At 41.4% G+C, this 16,768-nt stretch overlaps 1 protein-coding gene across 1 annotated transcript in view; it reads left to right on the top strand.

The window, feature by feature from the left end:
- MRPL1 (mitochondrial ribosomal protein L1) overlaps positions 1 to 16,768 on the top strand; it is an 82,839-nt gene that overhangs the window by 47,678 nt on the left and 18,393 nt on the right. Inside the window, exon 7 of the mRNA XM_073637085.1 lies at positions 3,582 to 3,682. Within this exon, the coding sequence (XP_073493186.1) occupies positions 3,582 to 3,682 (101 nt within the window). The remainder of the gene's footprint in view (positions 1 to 3,581; positions 3,683 to 16,768) is intronic.

Below are 16,768 nucleotides of genomic sequence, written 5' to 3'. Positions count from 1 at the left end.
TAGTGTTTTGTGTGCTGGTAACTAAGAGGAGCAATGTACGGCAGGATGGGTGCTGAGAAGAGTGATATACTGCAGGATGGGGCTGTATACAGGGGGCTGAAAGGAGAGATATACTGCAGTATGTGGCTCTGTATTGAGAGGCTGAGATGAGAGATATAATGCAGGATGGGCTGTATATAGAGAGGACAAAAAGATATACTGCTGGATGGGCTATAAATAGAGGAGACAGAAAGGAGAGATATTCTGCAGGATGCTCTGTATATAGAGGGAACAAAGAAGACATATACTGCAGGATGGGGCATTGTCTACAAAAGCTGAGAGTAGTTGAGCAGTGTTGGTTCGGTGATGTTGAGTTCAGTGATGTGAAACTGCAAATGCCACTCTGTTGATGCATATGGCAAAGGATTATTTTTTGCTATATTCCCTAGCAGAGCAACATTTTCAGTTTAGTACCACTGAATTCTGCAGCAGACAACACACACAACTCCTCACTACCGTTGTGGAAGAGTGCAAGACAGTTATAAAGGGGTGTTCCAATCTCAAAGATCCTATCCCAATATTTAGTAGGCATAATAATAATAACAAATACCTCCAATTAGAATTATAGTATAGTTCTTCTGATAAGCTATGTCACTTACCCTACGTGCAGGCATTGCAGTAGCTTTTTTTTAATCCGATTCTTTTTATTAAACATGTTTCAAATAATCAACCATGGGGAAGCATTGCAGTAGTTTAAATATCCATTATTACGACCACTAACTGTCACTATATGAGTGGTCATAACCATGGATACCTAAGCTACTGCAATGCCCTGCGCATGGGGTAAGCGACATAGCTTATCCGAAGAACTATACTACATTTCTAATTTGAGGTATTTGCTAATATTATTATTACACCTACTACATATGGGATAGGATCTTGCATTTGGGAATCTCAAGTTAGTTATTGCTTGAACCTGCTGATAAAATAATTGCTATTAGTCCCAAGAGCAGCTAAGTGACAACCACTACAGCTTGTCCTTGGATTGCTACTATAACATATACATCATTACACCAGGAGCAGCTATTTATATTAAAGGTGTTACTCTATGTTAGTGCAAAAACTCACTGTGGCTACACATGCAGATGGAAGAATAGTAGAGGGATTGTCCAGGACGTCTATATTGATGACCTATCCGTAGGACAGGTTATCCGTATCATATCGTCGGCGTGTGACACCAGGCGATCGTCTGCAGCCTGATAAGCTCCGTTGCCGAGCTTAACTAAACGTCACTGTCAACTATATAGGACCGCAGCCGGGTACTGTATACATGCCCCTTATTCGAATCAATAGGTGACGAAGGTGCAGTTACCTGGTTTCAGTGACTGTGCAAGTGATGGAGCTTTGTAGTTCCGCTCATCTGGCAGCCATCGGCCTCGGGAACTGCTGATTGTCGGGGGTGCTGAGCGTCGCAATCCCACCCATCACATATTTACGACCTATCCTAAGGCTAGACCATCAATATAAAAGTCCTGGCTAACCCCTTTAATTACTGGTTAAAGGAAATCCATTGTAAGGTTGATGGCACACAATGTGTCTTGCTGCATCTGAATCACCACTCACTATGATGCTTGATTTTGGTTTCAAAACCGTGAAGCCGGAGGGCTGAGTTTTGGACACATGCAGCAAGACTTGGCATGTGCCATTATCCTAAAGAAATAAACTCTACTAAATGAAATAAAGAGCAATTTTAGGCAATATCAGGAGTACCGGAATAATACAAGGTTTCCTGCTCCGATTAATCTCATCCTGTTACTTATTCAAGGTTTAAATTCCAAATAATGGTAACAATGGCAACAGGACTGAACTAAACAGGTTTCTAGCTGGATTGATGGCTTACATAATGTGTGGGCTGTAAAAAAAATCCTGGATTTGTACAGTGAAGCTGTTAAAGAACAAGGTGGTGGTCTGTTTGGTAACAAAGGTAGAATTCGATAGAAAATAAAATGTTACATTTTTTAAAGTTTTTTGTTTTTTTTCCCTCCCCTTGTTACAGCATAACTTTTTTTATTTTTTTTGTCAACATAGCCACTTGAGGGCTTGTTTTTAGTGGGTTCAATAAAAATAACTGGGCAATGTGATTCTCCAGGTCAGTACCATTACGGCAATACCAAACTTCAATTGATTTATTGAGTAAGATGGCAGTGACAGGCGGGGGATTCTTCAAAATGTCCCTGGCTGCCCTGGTAAGACATCGGTTCCCCTCGATCTCATCCCCAGCGCGTGTTCCGTTAATAAGCTGAGATTGGAGATTGACAGTGCCAATGGCATTTAAATGGTTAACACCTGCAGCTGTTAGAACCAGGTGCTGGCTCTTTCATTTAGCCAGTTCTGCCAAATGTGGAGCAGGCTTCGCTCCTGAGGGCGCGCCACACACCCCAATCTACTCCATGACTGAAATATCAATTATGGGGCATTAAGTGATGAAATGGAGTATGTCAGCCCAGTACATAGCTTTATAGGGAATATATCCCCTATAAAAAAAAAATCCCTTTTGTGTTCTAATTGATGACTCTGTTCTATATTGATGACCTATGCTATTGATAGGTCATCTATATCAGATCAGTGGGGGTCCAAAACCCAGCACCCCCATTGATCAGCTGTTCAGTGCTGTCACAGGCTGGATGTTACCAGTTTCTGAGCTGAAAAAGCACAGCTGCATCAACTGTGTGACGTTCATTTTGGATTACTGCATAATCGCCCCTAGTGAAATGAGATTTACCTGTCCGCAGTATGTAGGTACAGACTGTCTGGCCTCTAAGGCCCTATATAGACTAATGTCGGCCGAACCCACTGGTAATGATGGGTTCAACCGAGAGTCTAATGTGTATGGGGAGCCCTGGGAAATTGATTGTCGAGACAATTAAGGATCTGGCATGTCTGATCTTTCTCATAGAAAACACAGGCACTTGGCAGCGCAAAATAGCTGCCAGCCGAACGATCAGCCAAATGACCACCATTCAGCTGACAGCCATCTAGTGTGTATGGGGGTGCTTTAGACTCCATCTTGAAGCCACATTTTTAATTGAATGTCCATTTTATAATTTTTGGGCTTTGTGGAGGCAGTGATATTTTTCCATATTTTATTACTCTCCTATTACTTATAGTATGTGTCCACAAGGACCCACCTGACTGAGAATCACTAACAGCAGCAGTGAACGGGGACCCTATTATTACATTTTTTTTCCTAAATCTGCCTGACAATACTGACCTGTAAATGCCCTGCCTTACCCATTATCCACGTTTTCCTTATGCAGTTGAGCACATTTTGGTATATACAGCTATTCATATGAATAAAGAACAGCCACAATTGGGAATATGCTCAGATACTGGTAAACGTCAGTGGTGCACGGGCCTGTATACCATGTCATGGGTGCCGTATTAAGGAATATGCTGTTGCTAAAAACTGCACCTAGTCCATGCTTCTTATTTTTTCCCTAAAATTTGACTTTTATTGCTGAAACCCCAATTTTTTGTTTAATAAGTTTTTATATTTGAACATCTGCATTTTGTCACCTCTCATAGGTATTCTTTTGTTCTAGGTTCTGTCGGAAATGATGTTGCCAACATGATCAAGCTATTTGAAACCAGCTATGAGTACATAGTAGAAAATGAATGCTTAGTACAGACTAAAATAGCTACGGTAAGTACAATGGGGCTCCGCTTCTCTCCCCCGTCTCATATACCCATTTCCTGAAAGAAACGATCTGCACATGGGATAACTGCAGCTGTTTCCTGCACAAACTTTTATGATCCCCACTGGCTTGCCAAAAGCTTGTGATGATCTGATATGTGCAGGATTAGACTGACCACACTCATAAAAATTTAGTTTTGCAATAGGATTCATTCCTGTTTTGTTTTTTTGTTTTTTTCTTTGTCCAGCCAAACGAATAGCCAATATATCAATTTTTTTTCTTTTTAACATTGAAGTCGATGGGAAACTCATCATAAAGGATGGTCATCTGTTATGTAATCCATTTCCGCATCTATTTTTTAGCACTGCGAATACTCACAAAAGTAGAGGTTTTCAGGGGGCAGTGCTATGAAAAACAGATTCATTACAAACTGCCCAAAAACAGATCAAAAACAGAAACCAAAGTGTCTGTAAACAGATCAGTCCTTTTTACTTAAGTCTTGTTCATTGAAAAATAGTCTTTTGATTTTCTCTTTTGCATCCGTTCTTGCTCCATTTGAATGGATCCTGTTTATTTTTAATTATGCGATCTATTACTATCAGATGACAACTGAATATGTGAACAGAGCCCTAGTTGGTCATTGGTTTCGATCATGCAGTGGAGGCAGAATCAGCTCATGAATGAATAAGGATATGTCAGCACTCGATGGAAATGCTACAGATTTTGTGTGCAAATTTGCACACATCAATTTCACAGTGTGGATTTTCAAAGTCTGAAACCTTATGGATTTGTGTTGTAAATTCTCTAAATGGATGTCACTTATTCCAGTAATAAGTGGTCCAACCTGCGGAAAATCAAGAAGTTACTTGTGTGCATTTTGCTGCAGATTTGCATATAGAGAGGGCAGAAGATCCCCTGTGTATGTTACCGTATTCTGAGGCTTGCAATAGCAATACTTTATCTATAAGACCTATTTAGTCACTTTGATATCATAGCTCCCCCCTCCTTAAAAAGGCAGAATTAAGAACTTCTATGCAAGTGCGACTCCCAGTCTAGTGTACTCATACCTTTGATTTCATGCATGATTAACCATTATTTTGGAAGAATTGCATGTTTAGGATGGTAACACACACAGCTGAGTCTGCAATTCAAATCCCCCTACACTGTTTAAAAGGTGGTGGAAGTTAATTCCCCCTATAAAAGGTATGCTCTTACCCTAAGTAAGATGGTCTTCCTTTGGCTATGAGTGCTGGACTCCAGTCCATGATCAGTGTTTTGGCCCATAGTGGTGGTGTGTCTTGAAAGCATTTTACATTATTCGTCATCATAAACAATTGTATAGTACAAACCAATACTCCAAAAAGTAGCACCTCCACAAACCAGTTAAATTTTACAGTGTTTACATTTTTTGTTTTTGAAGGGTTCGATCACTTTATGGCAGGGATGTCAAACTTAAACGCAAAGAGGGCCAAAATGAAAAACCTGGACAAAGTTGCGGGCCAACAAGTATACAGTATGATGGGTCCCACATAGTGCTCCATACAGTATAATGGGCCCCACATAGCCCTCCATACAGAATAATGGGCCCCACATAGTCCTCCATACAGTATAATGGCCCCCACATAGTCCTCTATACAGTATAATGGCCCCCACATAGTCCTCCATACAAAATAATGGGCCCCACATAGTCCTCCATGCAGAATAATGGGCCCCACATAGTCCTCCATACAGTATAATGGGCCCCACATAGTCCTCCATACAGAATAATGGCCCCACACAGACCTCCATACAGTATAATGGGCCTCACATTGTCCTCTATACAGAATAATGGCCCCACATAGGGGTGCTGGTTCTGGTGTCGTGGGCCAAATATAACCACACTGCGGGACAGATTTGGCCCACGGGCCGGAGTTTGACACGTATAGCTTTATGGCAAAGTAGACCTGAGATAATGTGATTTTTCCCCAGCTTTGAACCCTCCATGATGACAAGGCACCTACATGTGCAGAAGTTGCGTAGCGTTACATTGTCACTAGGCTTCGCTTTGCTGCCTTCCTTTTTTCTGCTCCTGTTGAAAGCGTCTCTATTCAGTTGGCTGACATTTCATGGAACATACTTCTATGATGCTTCATATACCAGGCTGCCCTGAGACCCCCACCGATTCTATACTCACAATAGGGATGATTCCTTTTATGTTGTAGTGGTTAATTGTCACCTTAGACATCTATGTAATGTGCAGTCTGAAAGTTACAAATTGTTCTAGTAAATGATACAACTGTATTTTGGGAAAACAATATAATTAAAAGTAAGCATGATGCAAACACTTTTATATGGGAACCTGAGGCTTTGTAACTGTGTTGTGCCTTTATAATAGAAGTAATTATAGTATTTGTAACCTTCTTAAATTAAAGGGTGGTTCTCGTTTTCATTCTTCTACAGCTCGCAGCTCCCCAGCCTCCAGACTTCCTGATTACTGGGAGGTGGTGGGCGCTCCTGCTTGATTGACCGTTCAGGCCAGTATCACCAGTATAATTGTACTACTGGCCTGAACTGTATGCGCTCTGATGCCGCGATACGGCACTGCCTGGCCTCTGCAGCACTGAAGGCACAGAACGGCATGTTGCCGGAATTTGAAGCTCAACATTCTCCATAGATCACAGCCAGCCTCAAAGCAGTGCTTATAAGCTCAGTATACAAGAGCTTGTAAGCACTGTGCATGTTCAGCCATCACTGGTAGGTGGCAGCACTGGCTGGTCCCCTTGGCAACGAGCTGTAGAGAAATAAAATACAACAAGATGATTATCCAGGGAACAAGTCACATTTAACCCCTAGTGACTGAGCCAATTATGTCGTTAATGACCAAGCCAAATTTTAGAATTCTGACCACTGTCACTTTGAGGTAATAACTCTAAATCGCTTCAACGGATTCCCCTGATTCTGAGATTTTTTTTTCGTGACATATTGTACTTCATAATAGTGGTAAAATTTGTTTGAGAAGACTTGCGTTTATTTGTGAAAAGAAAATGAAATTTGGATAAAATGTTGCAACTTTCAAACTTTGAATTTTCATGCCCTTAAATCAGAGAGATATGTCACACAAAATAGTTAATAAATAACATTTTCCACATGTGTACTTTACATCAGCACAATTTTTGCAACATTTTTTTCGTTAGGAAGTTTTATAAGGGTTAAAAGTTGACCAGCGATTTCTCATTTTTCGAACAAAATTTACAAAATCATTTTTTTAGGGACCACATCTTATTTGAAGTGATATTGAGGGGCCTTTATGACAGAACATACCCAAAAGTGACACCATTCTAAAAACTGCACCCCTCAAGGTGCTCAAAACCACATTCAAGAAGTTTATTAACCCTTCATGTGCTTCCCAGGAATAGAAGCAATGTGGAAGGAAGAGATTAACATTTAACTTTTTTCCCCCAAAATTTTACTTCAGAGACCATTTTTTTTTATTTTTACAAGGGTAACGAGAGAAAATGGACCCCAAACATTGGATCCCATTTTGGAAACTAGACCCCTCAAAGAACTTGTGTAGATGTGTGGTGAGCACCTTGAACCCCCAGGTGCTTCACAGAAGTTGATAACATGGAGCTGTGAAAAAGAAATCAAACTTTTTCCACAAAAGTGATCTATTAGCCCCAATGTTTTTATTTTAACAAGGGTAAGAGGAGAAAATTGACACCAAACATTATTGTGCAATTTCTCCTGAGTAAGCTGATACCCCATATGTGGGGAAAATACAGTGTTTGGGCACACGGCAGGGCTAGGAGCACTGCGTGACTTGTTGAACGCAAAATGGGCTGGAATCGAAAGCAGACGCCATGTCGCATTTAGAGAGCCCCTGATGCGCCTAAACAGTGGAAACCCACCAAGGATTTTATCAAAGGGTACAGTGAGCATTTTGAATCCAGAAGTACGACACAGAATTTGATACCCATTAGGTCATCATATTGAATATGTTGTCATTAGTGTTGAGCGCAAATGCTCGCTACTTGAGTTTGCATCGGGTACTCTGATATGCACCAAGTATCACAGGTGCTCAAGTGACATGCTCGAGTCCCCGCCTCACCTGTTTTGCAGCTGTTAGACACCCAAAAAAAACCATGCAGGAATTGCTCGTGTATGGAAGACAATCCCCGCATGTATTTTTTTTTGGGCTGTATAACATGTGGGACGGGGACTCAAGTATATCACTCGAGCACCCGCGATTCTCGGTATATACCCAGGCACCTAATGATAATTCAAGTAGCCAGCACTTGCACTTAACACTAGTCATATCGTCATCTTTTTTTTTTTTTCTTTTCTTTACTTTTGAAAAAATCCCAACCCTAGCTCTCCAACCCATGGAAAAACATTTTATTAATTTTATAATTTTTATCTAAGTAAGGAAGGGGACAAAGGGGGATTTTATTAGTTTTTGGCTTTTGATCACTGTGATAGATTCTATCACAGTGATTAATAGAAACCAATAGGAAAATTTCTCTATTGTTGCCGGGTACCGGCCGGCAGATCTTCGCGGGCGCACTGCGCGTAAGCCCACCATTTTCTTTCTGCACAAGGAGGAGGGCCGGGGGATCACAAATCCAGTACCTAAGGTACTGTGGGGGGGGAGGGGGGGATCAGGTACCCCATTTCTCTCTCCTCAGATATGTTAGATCATATCAGAGGAGAGAGAAATGAATTTTAAGTCTGACTTTTTAGCTGAGACCCCGAAGATTTTCCAATGTTGTGGGGCGCTACACTGTTATTCTTCAGTGACATGAAAGAGCGGCGCTGAGGAATAAGTACCCTTAATTGCCACCGTGAAAATGTGTTATGGCGGTCATTAAGAGGTTAAATAAAAATAAAGTTGTGTGTTTTATCAAGCACCATCAGAACATCGATGTCATATCTTCTTATTTGTGAAAGAGAAGATTTGTAGATGTGAGGCCGAGGTCACACGAGTGCTGATTATCTCTTCTCTTTATTATGGTAATGACACTCTGATCTGACTCTGATCAGTGTCATCTTACTGTGATCCAATCTTGTCGGCAGAGAGAATTGTATCACAGGTGCAGAGAAGATGGAGAGCCTAATTTCTCAATTGTCTGTGTCCGCATAAATTGGACTGTGCTCGGATGACATCCGTGTGCTGTCCAATGTTTTACACGCACTCCTAGACTTGAATGGGTGTGCGTGAGCCCCATAGAATAGCATTGATCCGAGTGCTATCCGATAAAACATTGCATAGCACTCCTCCGAGTTATACGCGCATGATTGAGCTCTTACAGTGTTTAGACATTTTTTGCCCTTATTTTTTCATGGTCGTATTTCGTAGAGATGCCATCATCATTTATTCCTCACACATTACATTTAATAGTGAGGACAATGACTACAACTTCAAATGGTGCATGAATTTCCTTTTCAAAGTACAGCTATGGATAGATTAAACAGATGCAGGTTTGTATTCATAAAGGCTAAATCTCTAAGCTGTAAAACGGTTTTTTGAGGGTTAGCCAAACAGGAACAGATCCTTTCTTGGATCCTATCCCACCAAGGATCTACACAGAAGCTATAGTCTGTCCGTGTGATTATGCTGTGTAAAATCATTAGTCACTGAGGCTGAATATTTAATATTTCTGCAAAATTGTGTGTGGTCAGTTTTACCTTGGCACGTACAAGTATATTAACCCTTGCAACTTTGCAAACTCCGTTTGTGTGTCCACAGATAGGGTTCACATATCCACTATCGTAATGTGTAAAAGTCTTTATTGTTCTGATGATCTCTTTGACCATCTCAGATCTCTGATGTGATTTCATTGAATGTCTTAAGGCCCCGTCACACTTAGCGACGCTACAGCGATCCCGACAACGATACGACCTGTCAGGAATCGTTGCTGCGTCGCTATGTGGTCGCTGGTGAGCTGTCAAACAGGCAGGCTCACCAGTGATCAGGGGAGCAGCGACATCGTGGAAAGAATCTTTCCACGATGTCCTGCTCCTGGTTACCAGCCTGCTGAAGCAGGAGCAGGCTGGTAACCATGATAAACAGTGGGTTACTAGGGGCACACGCGCACCTAGTAACCCGTTGTTTATCATGGTTACCACTCTGCTACAGTGAGCGGGACGTTACCACTCACTTAGCAGAGTGGTAACCATGATAAACAGCGGGTTACGAAGTGCGCGTGCGCCCCTAGTAACCCGCTGTTTATCATGGTTACCAGCCTGATCGCTGGTCCCGCTGGTCACACACAGCGATGTGTGCTGACCAGCGGGAGGGCAAAGACCAAAAAATGGTCCAGGACATTCTGCAGTGATCAGCGACCTCACAGCAGGGGCCTGATTGCTGCAAAGTGTCACACATAGCGACATCGCTGGTGAGGTCGCTGGTGAGTCACCAAAACCGTGACACAGCAGCGATCTCGCTATGTGAGACGGGGGCTTTACACATTTTCTCCACGGGGAAGGGGTGGTAGGGTATGAGGGGAGGGGGCAAAAATCAGTCGGAGATGATTACACAGCTAGTGTCACACAGTCATAATGCAGGAGATCACCTTTCAACCTTCCTGATTCTATACTGACCCATTAGCTAATTTAGGAGACTACAGCAGAAGGGATATTCACAATGTTTCCATAGCGAGCAGAACTGGTACTGGTCCTTGTCTATATCATGCTGTGTTGATGCATCATTACATTGATAGCAGAGCAGAGGCGAGAAAGAAGCAGACTGAAATCTGAAATTCAAAATTAAGTCTGAAGAGAAGAAAACTGTTTTTTGTTTTTTTTTGTTTTTTTTAATCACTCCTCCCATCGAAGTTTTTATCCTCTTAGTACAATGCAATCATCATATTATACAGCACTGTGTACTTACAGTTGCTCATTTCAGCCTTTTACCAAGCTAATTCTTCTATTTTCTCAGCTCTATGTAGAAATAGGAAGTCTCTTGTCCCTGCAAAAATCATTCCCCTCTTCAACTCCTGACCCAGCTGCTCCGCTCCTCCCCTCCCACTGCCAGGGATTTTTGCAGTGACTTATGACTCATGCAGGGAAACTTAATCTCCTGTTTCTACATAGACCTTAGAAGGATTCAGCTAGTCAGTTTTTATTCACGTGATCGCATAGACCTAAAGTAAAAGAGAAGAATTAGCTGGGTAGAAAGGCAAAATGAGCAATTGTAAGTACACAGTGCTATATAATATGACTGCAATATGTTAAGAGGATAAAAACTGTGATTGGAGTGCTTCTACACTTTACATAAATGAAGTGCAAAGTGTGATGGTAAATTAGGTTGGTGTGCAAGGATGCAAAAAAAGTGCTTCTTTAATAATGTTCCGTGATTACTGCAAATTAGACACTGATTCAATATGTTCTCTCAGGGGATAGAAGTGGAGGAGTGTAATGTGTGATAACAGATTTGGGACAAAGTGACTATGACCGGGTTGCAACTTGCATCTACCCATATCATATAGAACTACTTCCTAAGGAACAAGCAAGGTTTTCAGCACATACCACTTTGAAGAGAAAAGCTACACAAAGATTGTGTACATGAGGCTCTAAAACAAGGACCACTGCTGCCTCAGGCAGCGGTCTGAATTGTCTGTCAGGGGGTGGCACAAATGCTGCTGCTCCTCTCCTCGGTGCTGTGCAACGGCCATCGTCTCAGAAAGGAATGTAACGATTGTGGTCGCGTAGAGGGAAGTCTTGGACGCACATTCAGATCACTGCCCCCAATAAGTATGCACACAATGGTGGACATTTTCATTGTATATGGGGCCACAATGGGGGACGGTGTGTGGGGTCCACAATGGGGGAGATAATCAGTGTATGAATGCAAGAATGAGGGTCATGATCATTGTATCTGGGCCAGAATGGAGATCATTAGTGTATATAGTCCACAATGGGGTATATTATCACTGTATGGTGGCCACAATGTGGGACATTTCTACTGCGAGGGGAGCGGTCACAAAAGGGTCATCACTACTGTAAAATATTTAATTATTGAGGATACTCTTTATGTAGGGAGAACAAAAGGGAGGTTCTTACTGTGTTAGGCAGCACTGTGCCACTTTTTTTCTTAATCCTGTGCTGTATAAAGGTGGGGGAAAAGTGGGGAGGGAGGGAGCCCTCAAGACCATCAGCCGTGGATGTCTGTGTGTTCCATCCTGTAGAAATGAATCTGGCTGGAAGTCATAGCGGTCTGCTTCGGATGAAGAAAAAGCCAAAAATTAGTGACTTCAGTAGGAGACTTCATCTGGAGTCGGTGGATTTACTTGTACTGTATACACTTATGCTTTTTACAGGGTTCCTGTGTATAATGTCACTGGTTCTAATGTTGGTATTAGTACAGAGTTAATGATCAGTTTGGCAGTATGAGTCGGTCACTACGTTACTATCTGGTCATAGATAGTATTTACTTCTTGTATGTGACAATGTTGGTTTTGTATAGTAACAGGGTGCTGGTTACATTTAGACTCTCTGGTGGTAAGATATGGTCTTGGTGCAGCGGCATTATTTTGTATACACTCGTCTTTGTGTAGTGGGTTTATGTCTTTTGTTCAGTAACTGTATGTAAGATATTTGTTACTTAATTTCTAAGCAATACTATATGATACTATCTTTGAAAACAATATAACTTATTGCTGCATTTACTGAGAGATTTAAATATTTTATTGATAATTTTTCACATGTGGTGCAAGCTTATGTCTTTATAGGTTCTAGCAACACTACAGGGGCCCACAAATCTGGGGAAGGAGGGGGGTGCTTGACAGTTCCCGGCAGGCGCAACCTGATAAGTCATGCACGCTAGATCTCCTGCTACACAAGCGCACCTTCTGTTTAATGCTCCGTGCCGCTGTCTGCCCTCAGAGACCCTTCTAAGAGTCTTGTGCCACTATTTGTCACCGCTGCCATCCATTGGAGATGCGTGCCTTACTTGGCGCTCATTAGATGCCTTTTGTGTCGGTTTGAATCTTTTGAATGTTTTATCACTTAATCTGGTGGTTGGGGTTTATTGTTTTATGATTATTATACAAAGACCAGTCCCTTGCTCAGAAAAATGCACTATAAAAATCAATGAGCTCCTCTGATCCTGTAGGGTTTTTTTCCATTTTGTGCTTAATTACTCAATTGCAGAGATATTCACATATATTGCTTTTTGAACGCTGTATGTGAAATCTCTGCTTGCAGTCCATCTGGTCATTTCTTCAGAGTCTTCTCTGGCGCTGTCTGCCTTTACTCCTTCCAGACAATGTCAATCACAACTTGCTGCTGATCTAGCACCCTAAGGCTAGGGTCACACAACAGTATTAAAAATCGGTCCCATTCTTATCCAGGAAAGTATGATGATTTTTTTCTCACTTGTCATCCGTGTGCAGTCCATTTTTTTTTGTTGTTGTTTTTTTTACAGTATCGCCTATTAATCAGTTACAGAATCATTTACAGTTTCCAATGTTCTAGAATTACAATGTATCCATAAAATTGTATGCCATACTGTGCCATCCAACTTTTCTCTTGCACCCATAGACTTGAATGAGTGAGTCTAATCCGATTTCATGGTCAAATCACAGCATGCTGCAATTTTTTTCACAGACAGGCCCATTGAATAACATGGGTTGATGTGCTATCTAATAAAAAAATCGAATAGCACTTGTCCAATTAATTCGGTGGTATGAGCGAGAGCTAAAGGCCTCAGATGCTGTTGAGCTGTAATTGGCAGTATCTGGGAGTGTTGAAAGCAGATGCTCCAAGAGAAAACACTGGGAAAATACGGTACTTAGTTGTACTACAAGCAGAGATTTCACATACTGCTTTCCAAATGCAGCAAATGCGAAGAACTCTGCAATGCAACGACGCAGTTCAAACTGGAAAAGAGCCGCAGAATCAGGGAACCTCAGAGATTTTTATAAGGTATTTAACTTGTTTTTTTTGTGTTTTAAAGCAGGTGACCGGTCTTTAAATGCTGGAAATGCCTTGATTATGGTTTGGGTGTGGGGAGCTTATTATTAGACCCAGCCTGTCAGTATAATAACAAGCTGCTTATTGTTGTGAGCTCAAGCTATGGCTGTCTGGGGGAGGGTTAAGAGCACATGACAAAGGATGATTACTCAATACTTTGCTCTCCCCACCGCACCTTCACCATACAGTAACCATGATGTGCAGTAAATAATCATACAATTGTCTCCTAAGGGCGGACCTCCACTAAGCGACTTGCGGCATTAAAGGGCTGTAGATAGGCTGCATGTTTGTCGATTGGTAGCTGTTTAATAGCCTGATTGGATAGACCGCATTCAATATATTCACAGAATAATCAGTAGTAGATCGTTCTGTGCATATAGGGTATCATTGTTCTTGACAGCACATGGCCTCTTTACAAGGGTGATGTGCAGCCGAGAATAATGATTCTTAAGACAGTCTGAAAATCACTTCGCCCTATAAACAAGCATTTTGCTTATTCCACATATGATTAGCAGGCTGTTTACACTGCACAAGTATCAGGAAACGATAATCGTGATGTGAAAATCCACCTTAAGAGCATGTGATTGATGATTAGTGTATGTCAACATGGTTTCTGTCTGTGATGCTAAATGGTGAGGGGCCCTATATACAGCTTCTTCAATGTGAACACGTTTTGACTTTTTTTTTTTTTTTCATTGCTGGATGCTTTATGCACACATGTATACAGTTTTTTCAGTGCTGATACGGGTTTGTGTGTAATTTTTTAATTTGTTTTTTTTATTGCTGGATGATGGTGCATACTTAAATATATGGTTTCTGCATGGTTAATTCGTTGCTGAATACATATATAAACACACATACACAATTCCAGAAATATTTGGTCAATGACACAAATTTTGGCATTTTAGCTGCTTAACAAAACTTATTCAAGATACAATTATATAATCAATATGGGCTTAAAGTGAAGACTTTCAACTTTCATTTGTGGATATCCGCATCCTAATTGGCGTAAGGGTGTAGGAATTACAGCTCTTTAATATGTAGATACCTCTTCTTTTTTTTTTTTTTTTTTTTTTTTTTTTTAAGGACCAAAAGTTATTGGACAATTATCTCAAACGCTCTTCAATGGGCTGCATGGTCATTTCCCTTGTTAATCCATCATCAGGTAGGCAGGTAAAAGGTCTGCAGATGATGCCAAGTGTGGCATTTACATTTGGAACCTGTTGCTGTGAACCCACAACATGTGGTCAAAGAAGCTCTCAGTGAAAGTGAAACAGATCATTAGGCTGAAAAAAAAAAAAATCATCAGAGAAATAGGAGAAATGTTAGGAGTGACCAAATCAACAGTTGGGAACATACTGGGAAAAAGAGTGTATTGGTAAACTTGGGAACGAAAAACAGTGGTGGGTGGAAAACAGAATCCTTTCAATGGTGAATAATAACCTCCACCCAAGTGAAGAACAATCTCCAGGAACTAGGTGTTTCGGTATTTAATTCTACCATAAAGAGAAAATGGCATAACAGCAAATAAAAAGAGTTTGCCACAGGGTGCAAACTGTTAATCAGCGTTAAAAATAGGCCAGATTAGACTTCACCAAAAACATCTTAAGAGGCCAGCCCAGTTCCATAAAAGCATTTTTTGGACAGATGAAGCTAAGATCAACCAGTAACAGAATGATGGGAAGAAGAAAGTATGGAGCAAGCTTGGAACGGCTCATGATCCAAGCACACCATATCCTCTGTAAAACATGGTGGAGGCAGTGTGATGACATGGGCATGCATGGCTTCCAATGGCACTGGATCATTAGTGTTTATTGATGATGTGACTGAAAACGGATGAATGATTTCTGAAGTGTACAGAACTATACTTTCTGCTCAGATTCGTTCATTTTACATGCTTAAGACAAAACTTGTCCCACAAACAAGTGTGTGTGTGCTTAGATCACTCTGTAGGGCACAATAGGGACAGCCATCGCTGAGCGGGGGCGCCAATTACACTATTTTAGGGTGCCAACCCCCACTCTAGGCAGGAACAGACTAGTTGTATATCAGGGCGATTTAAGTCTATTTTTCTCCCTTAGGGAGGTGTGTTGTCTCCCTATATAGAGAACTTAGTATTTTATACATGGGAACTGGGTGTATTTTTAATATGAAATAAAAAGATTGTTTTGCTGGATTTATAGGTTCACGTTATAGAATTCTTCTGCTCTATTATAGATAGGTTTACACTTGTCCCACAAACAAGCAACAACTGAAGTCAAAAAAGTCAACAGCTGCGAAACATGCAGCCTCGGGGACGCAAACATTTCACTCGAGCACCCGCGACACTCAGTGCCTACCTGAGTAACCTAGGCAAACTCGAGTACCAAGCACTTGCGCTCATCACTAGTCACTATACTAATATTTCTGGATCTCACTGTATATGGTTCCTACATGCTGATATATATTTGTGTGTGTCGTTCATTCATTGCTGGATGCTGGTATATACTAATGTCTACAGTTTCTTCATGCTGATATATATTTGTGTGTACGCTATATTCTTGGCTGGATATTTATTTGGGATGTGAGGCCACTATTTAAATTTGTGCCTCAGGCAGCAGAAAAGCTAGAATAGGCCCTGTTTAAGACCAGTTAATGGTATATTTCTAAAATACAATTATTTTACATGGTGTTCATCTAAGTCAGTCTGCTGGGGAAGCTGACCAGACTAGAGGTGTCTTGAAGCTAAAGATAAGTCAGAATCTCTCTCTGAGAATGCTGTGTGCAGAGAACCGCAAGTATCAGTGTTTGCTATGGACAATAACTGTTTTGTTTGACTGAGCTGGGGCTAGCTCAGCCGTGTATGAGTAGCCAGGTCTATTCTGTTTTAGTCTGCGCCTGGACAAGGCTAGAGAAATTTCCCAGTTTGCTCTCCCTTGCCCCTAACGTTGTCCCTGTTTCCTGTTCAGTTCCTCTTGACTTCTGCAGTCAAGAACCCCTTAGTGACATCATGGTCACATGACTGTGAAGTCACCAAAGGTCCCTAAGAGTGGGGGCCCAGGGCGATTGCCCAGTTTGACTCCCCCCTAATGCCGTCCCTGATGGTAACTATGGCTTATTTTTGGAGTAGGGCTTATATTTCAAGCATACTCCAAAAATCATGT

Source organism: Phyllobates terribilis, unplaced genomic scaffold (genome assembly GCF_046119375.1).
Source record: "Phyllobates terribilis strain yellow unplaced genomic scaffold, ASM4611937v1 Scaffold_1__5_contigs__length_1240528914, whole genome shotgun sequence".
Taxonomy (NCBI): domain Eukaryota; kingdom Metazoa; phylum Chordata; class Amphibia; order Anura; family Dendrobatidae; genus Phyllobates; species Phyllobates terribilis.
This window is presented reverse-complemented; position numbering and strand designations above follow the sequence as displayed.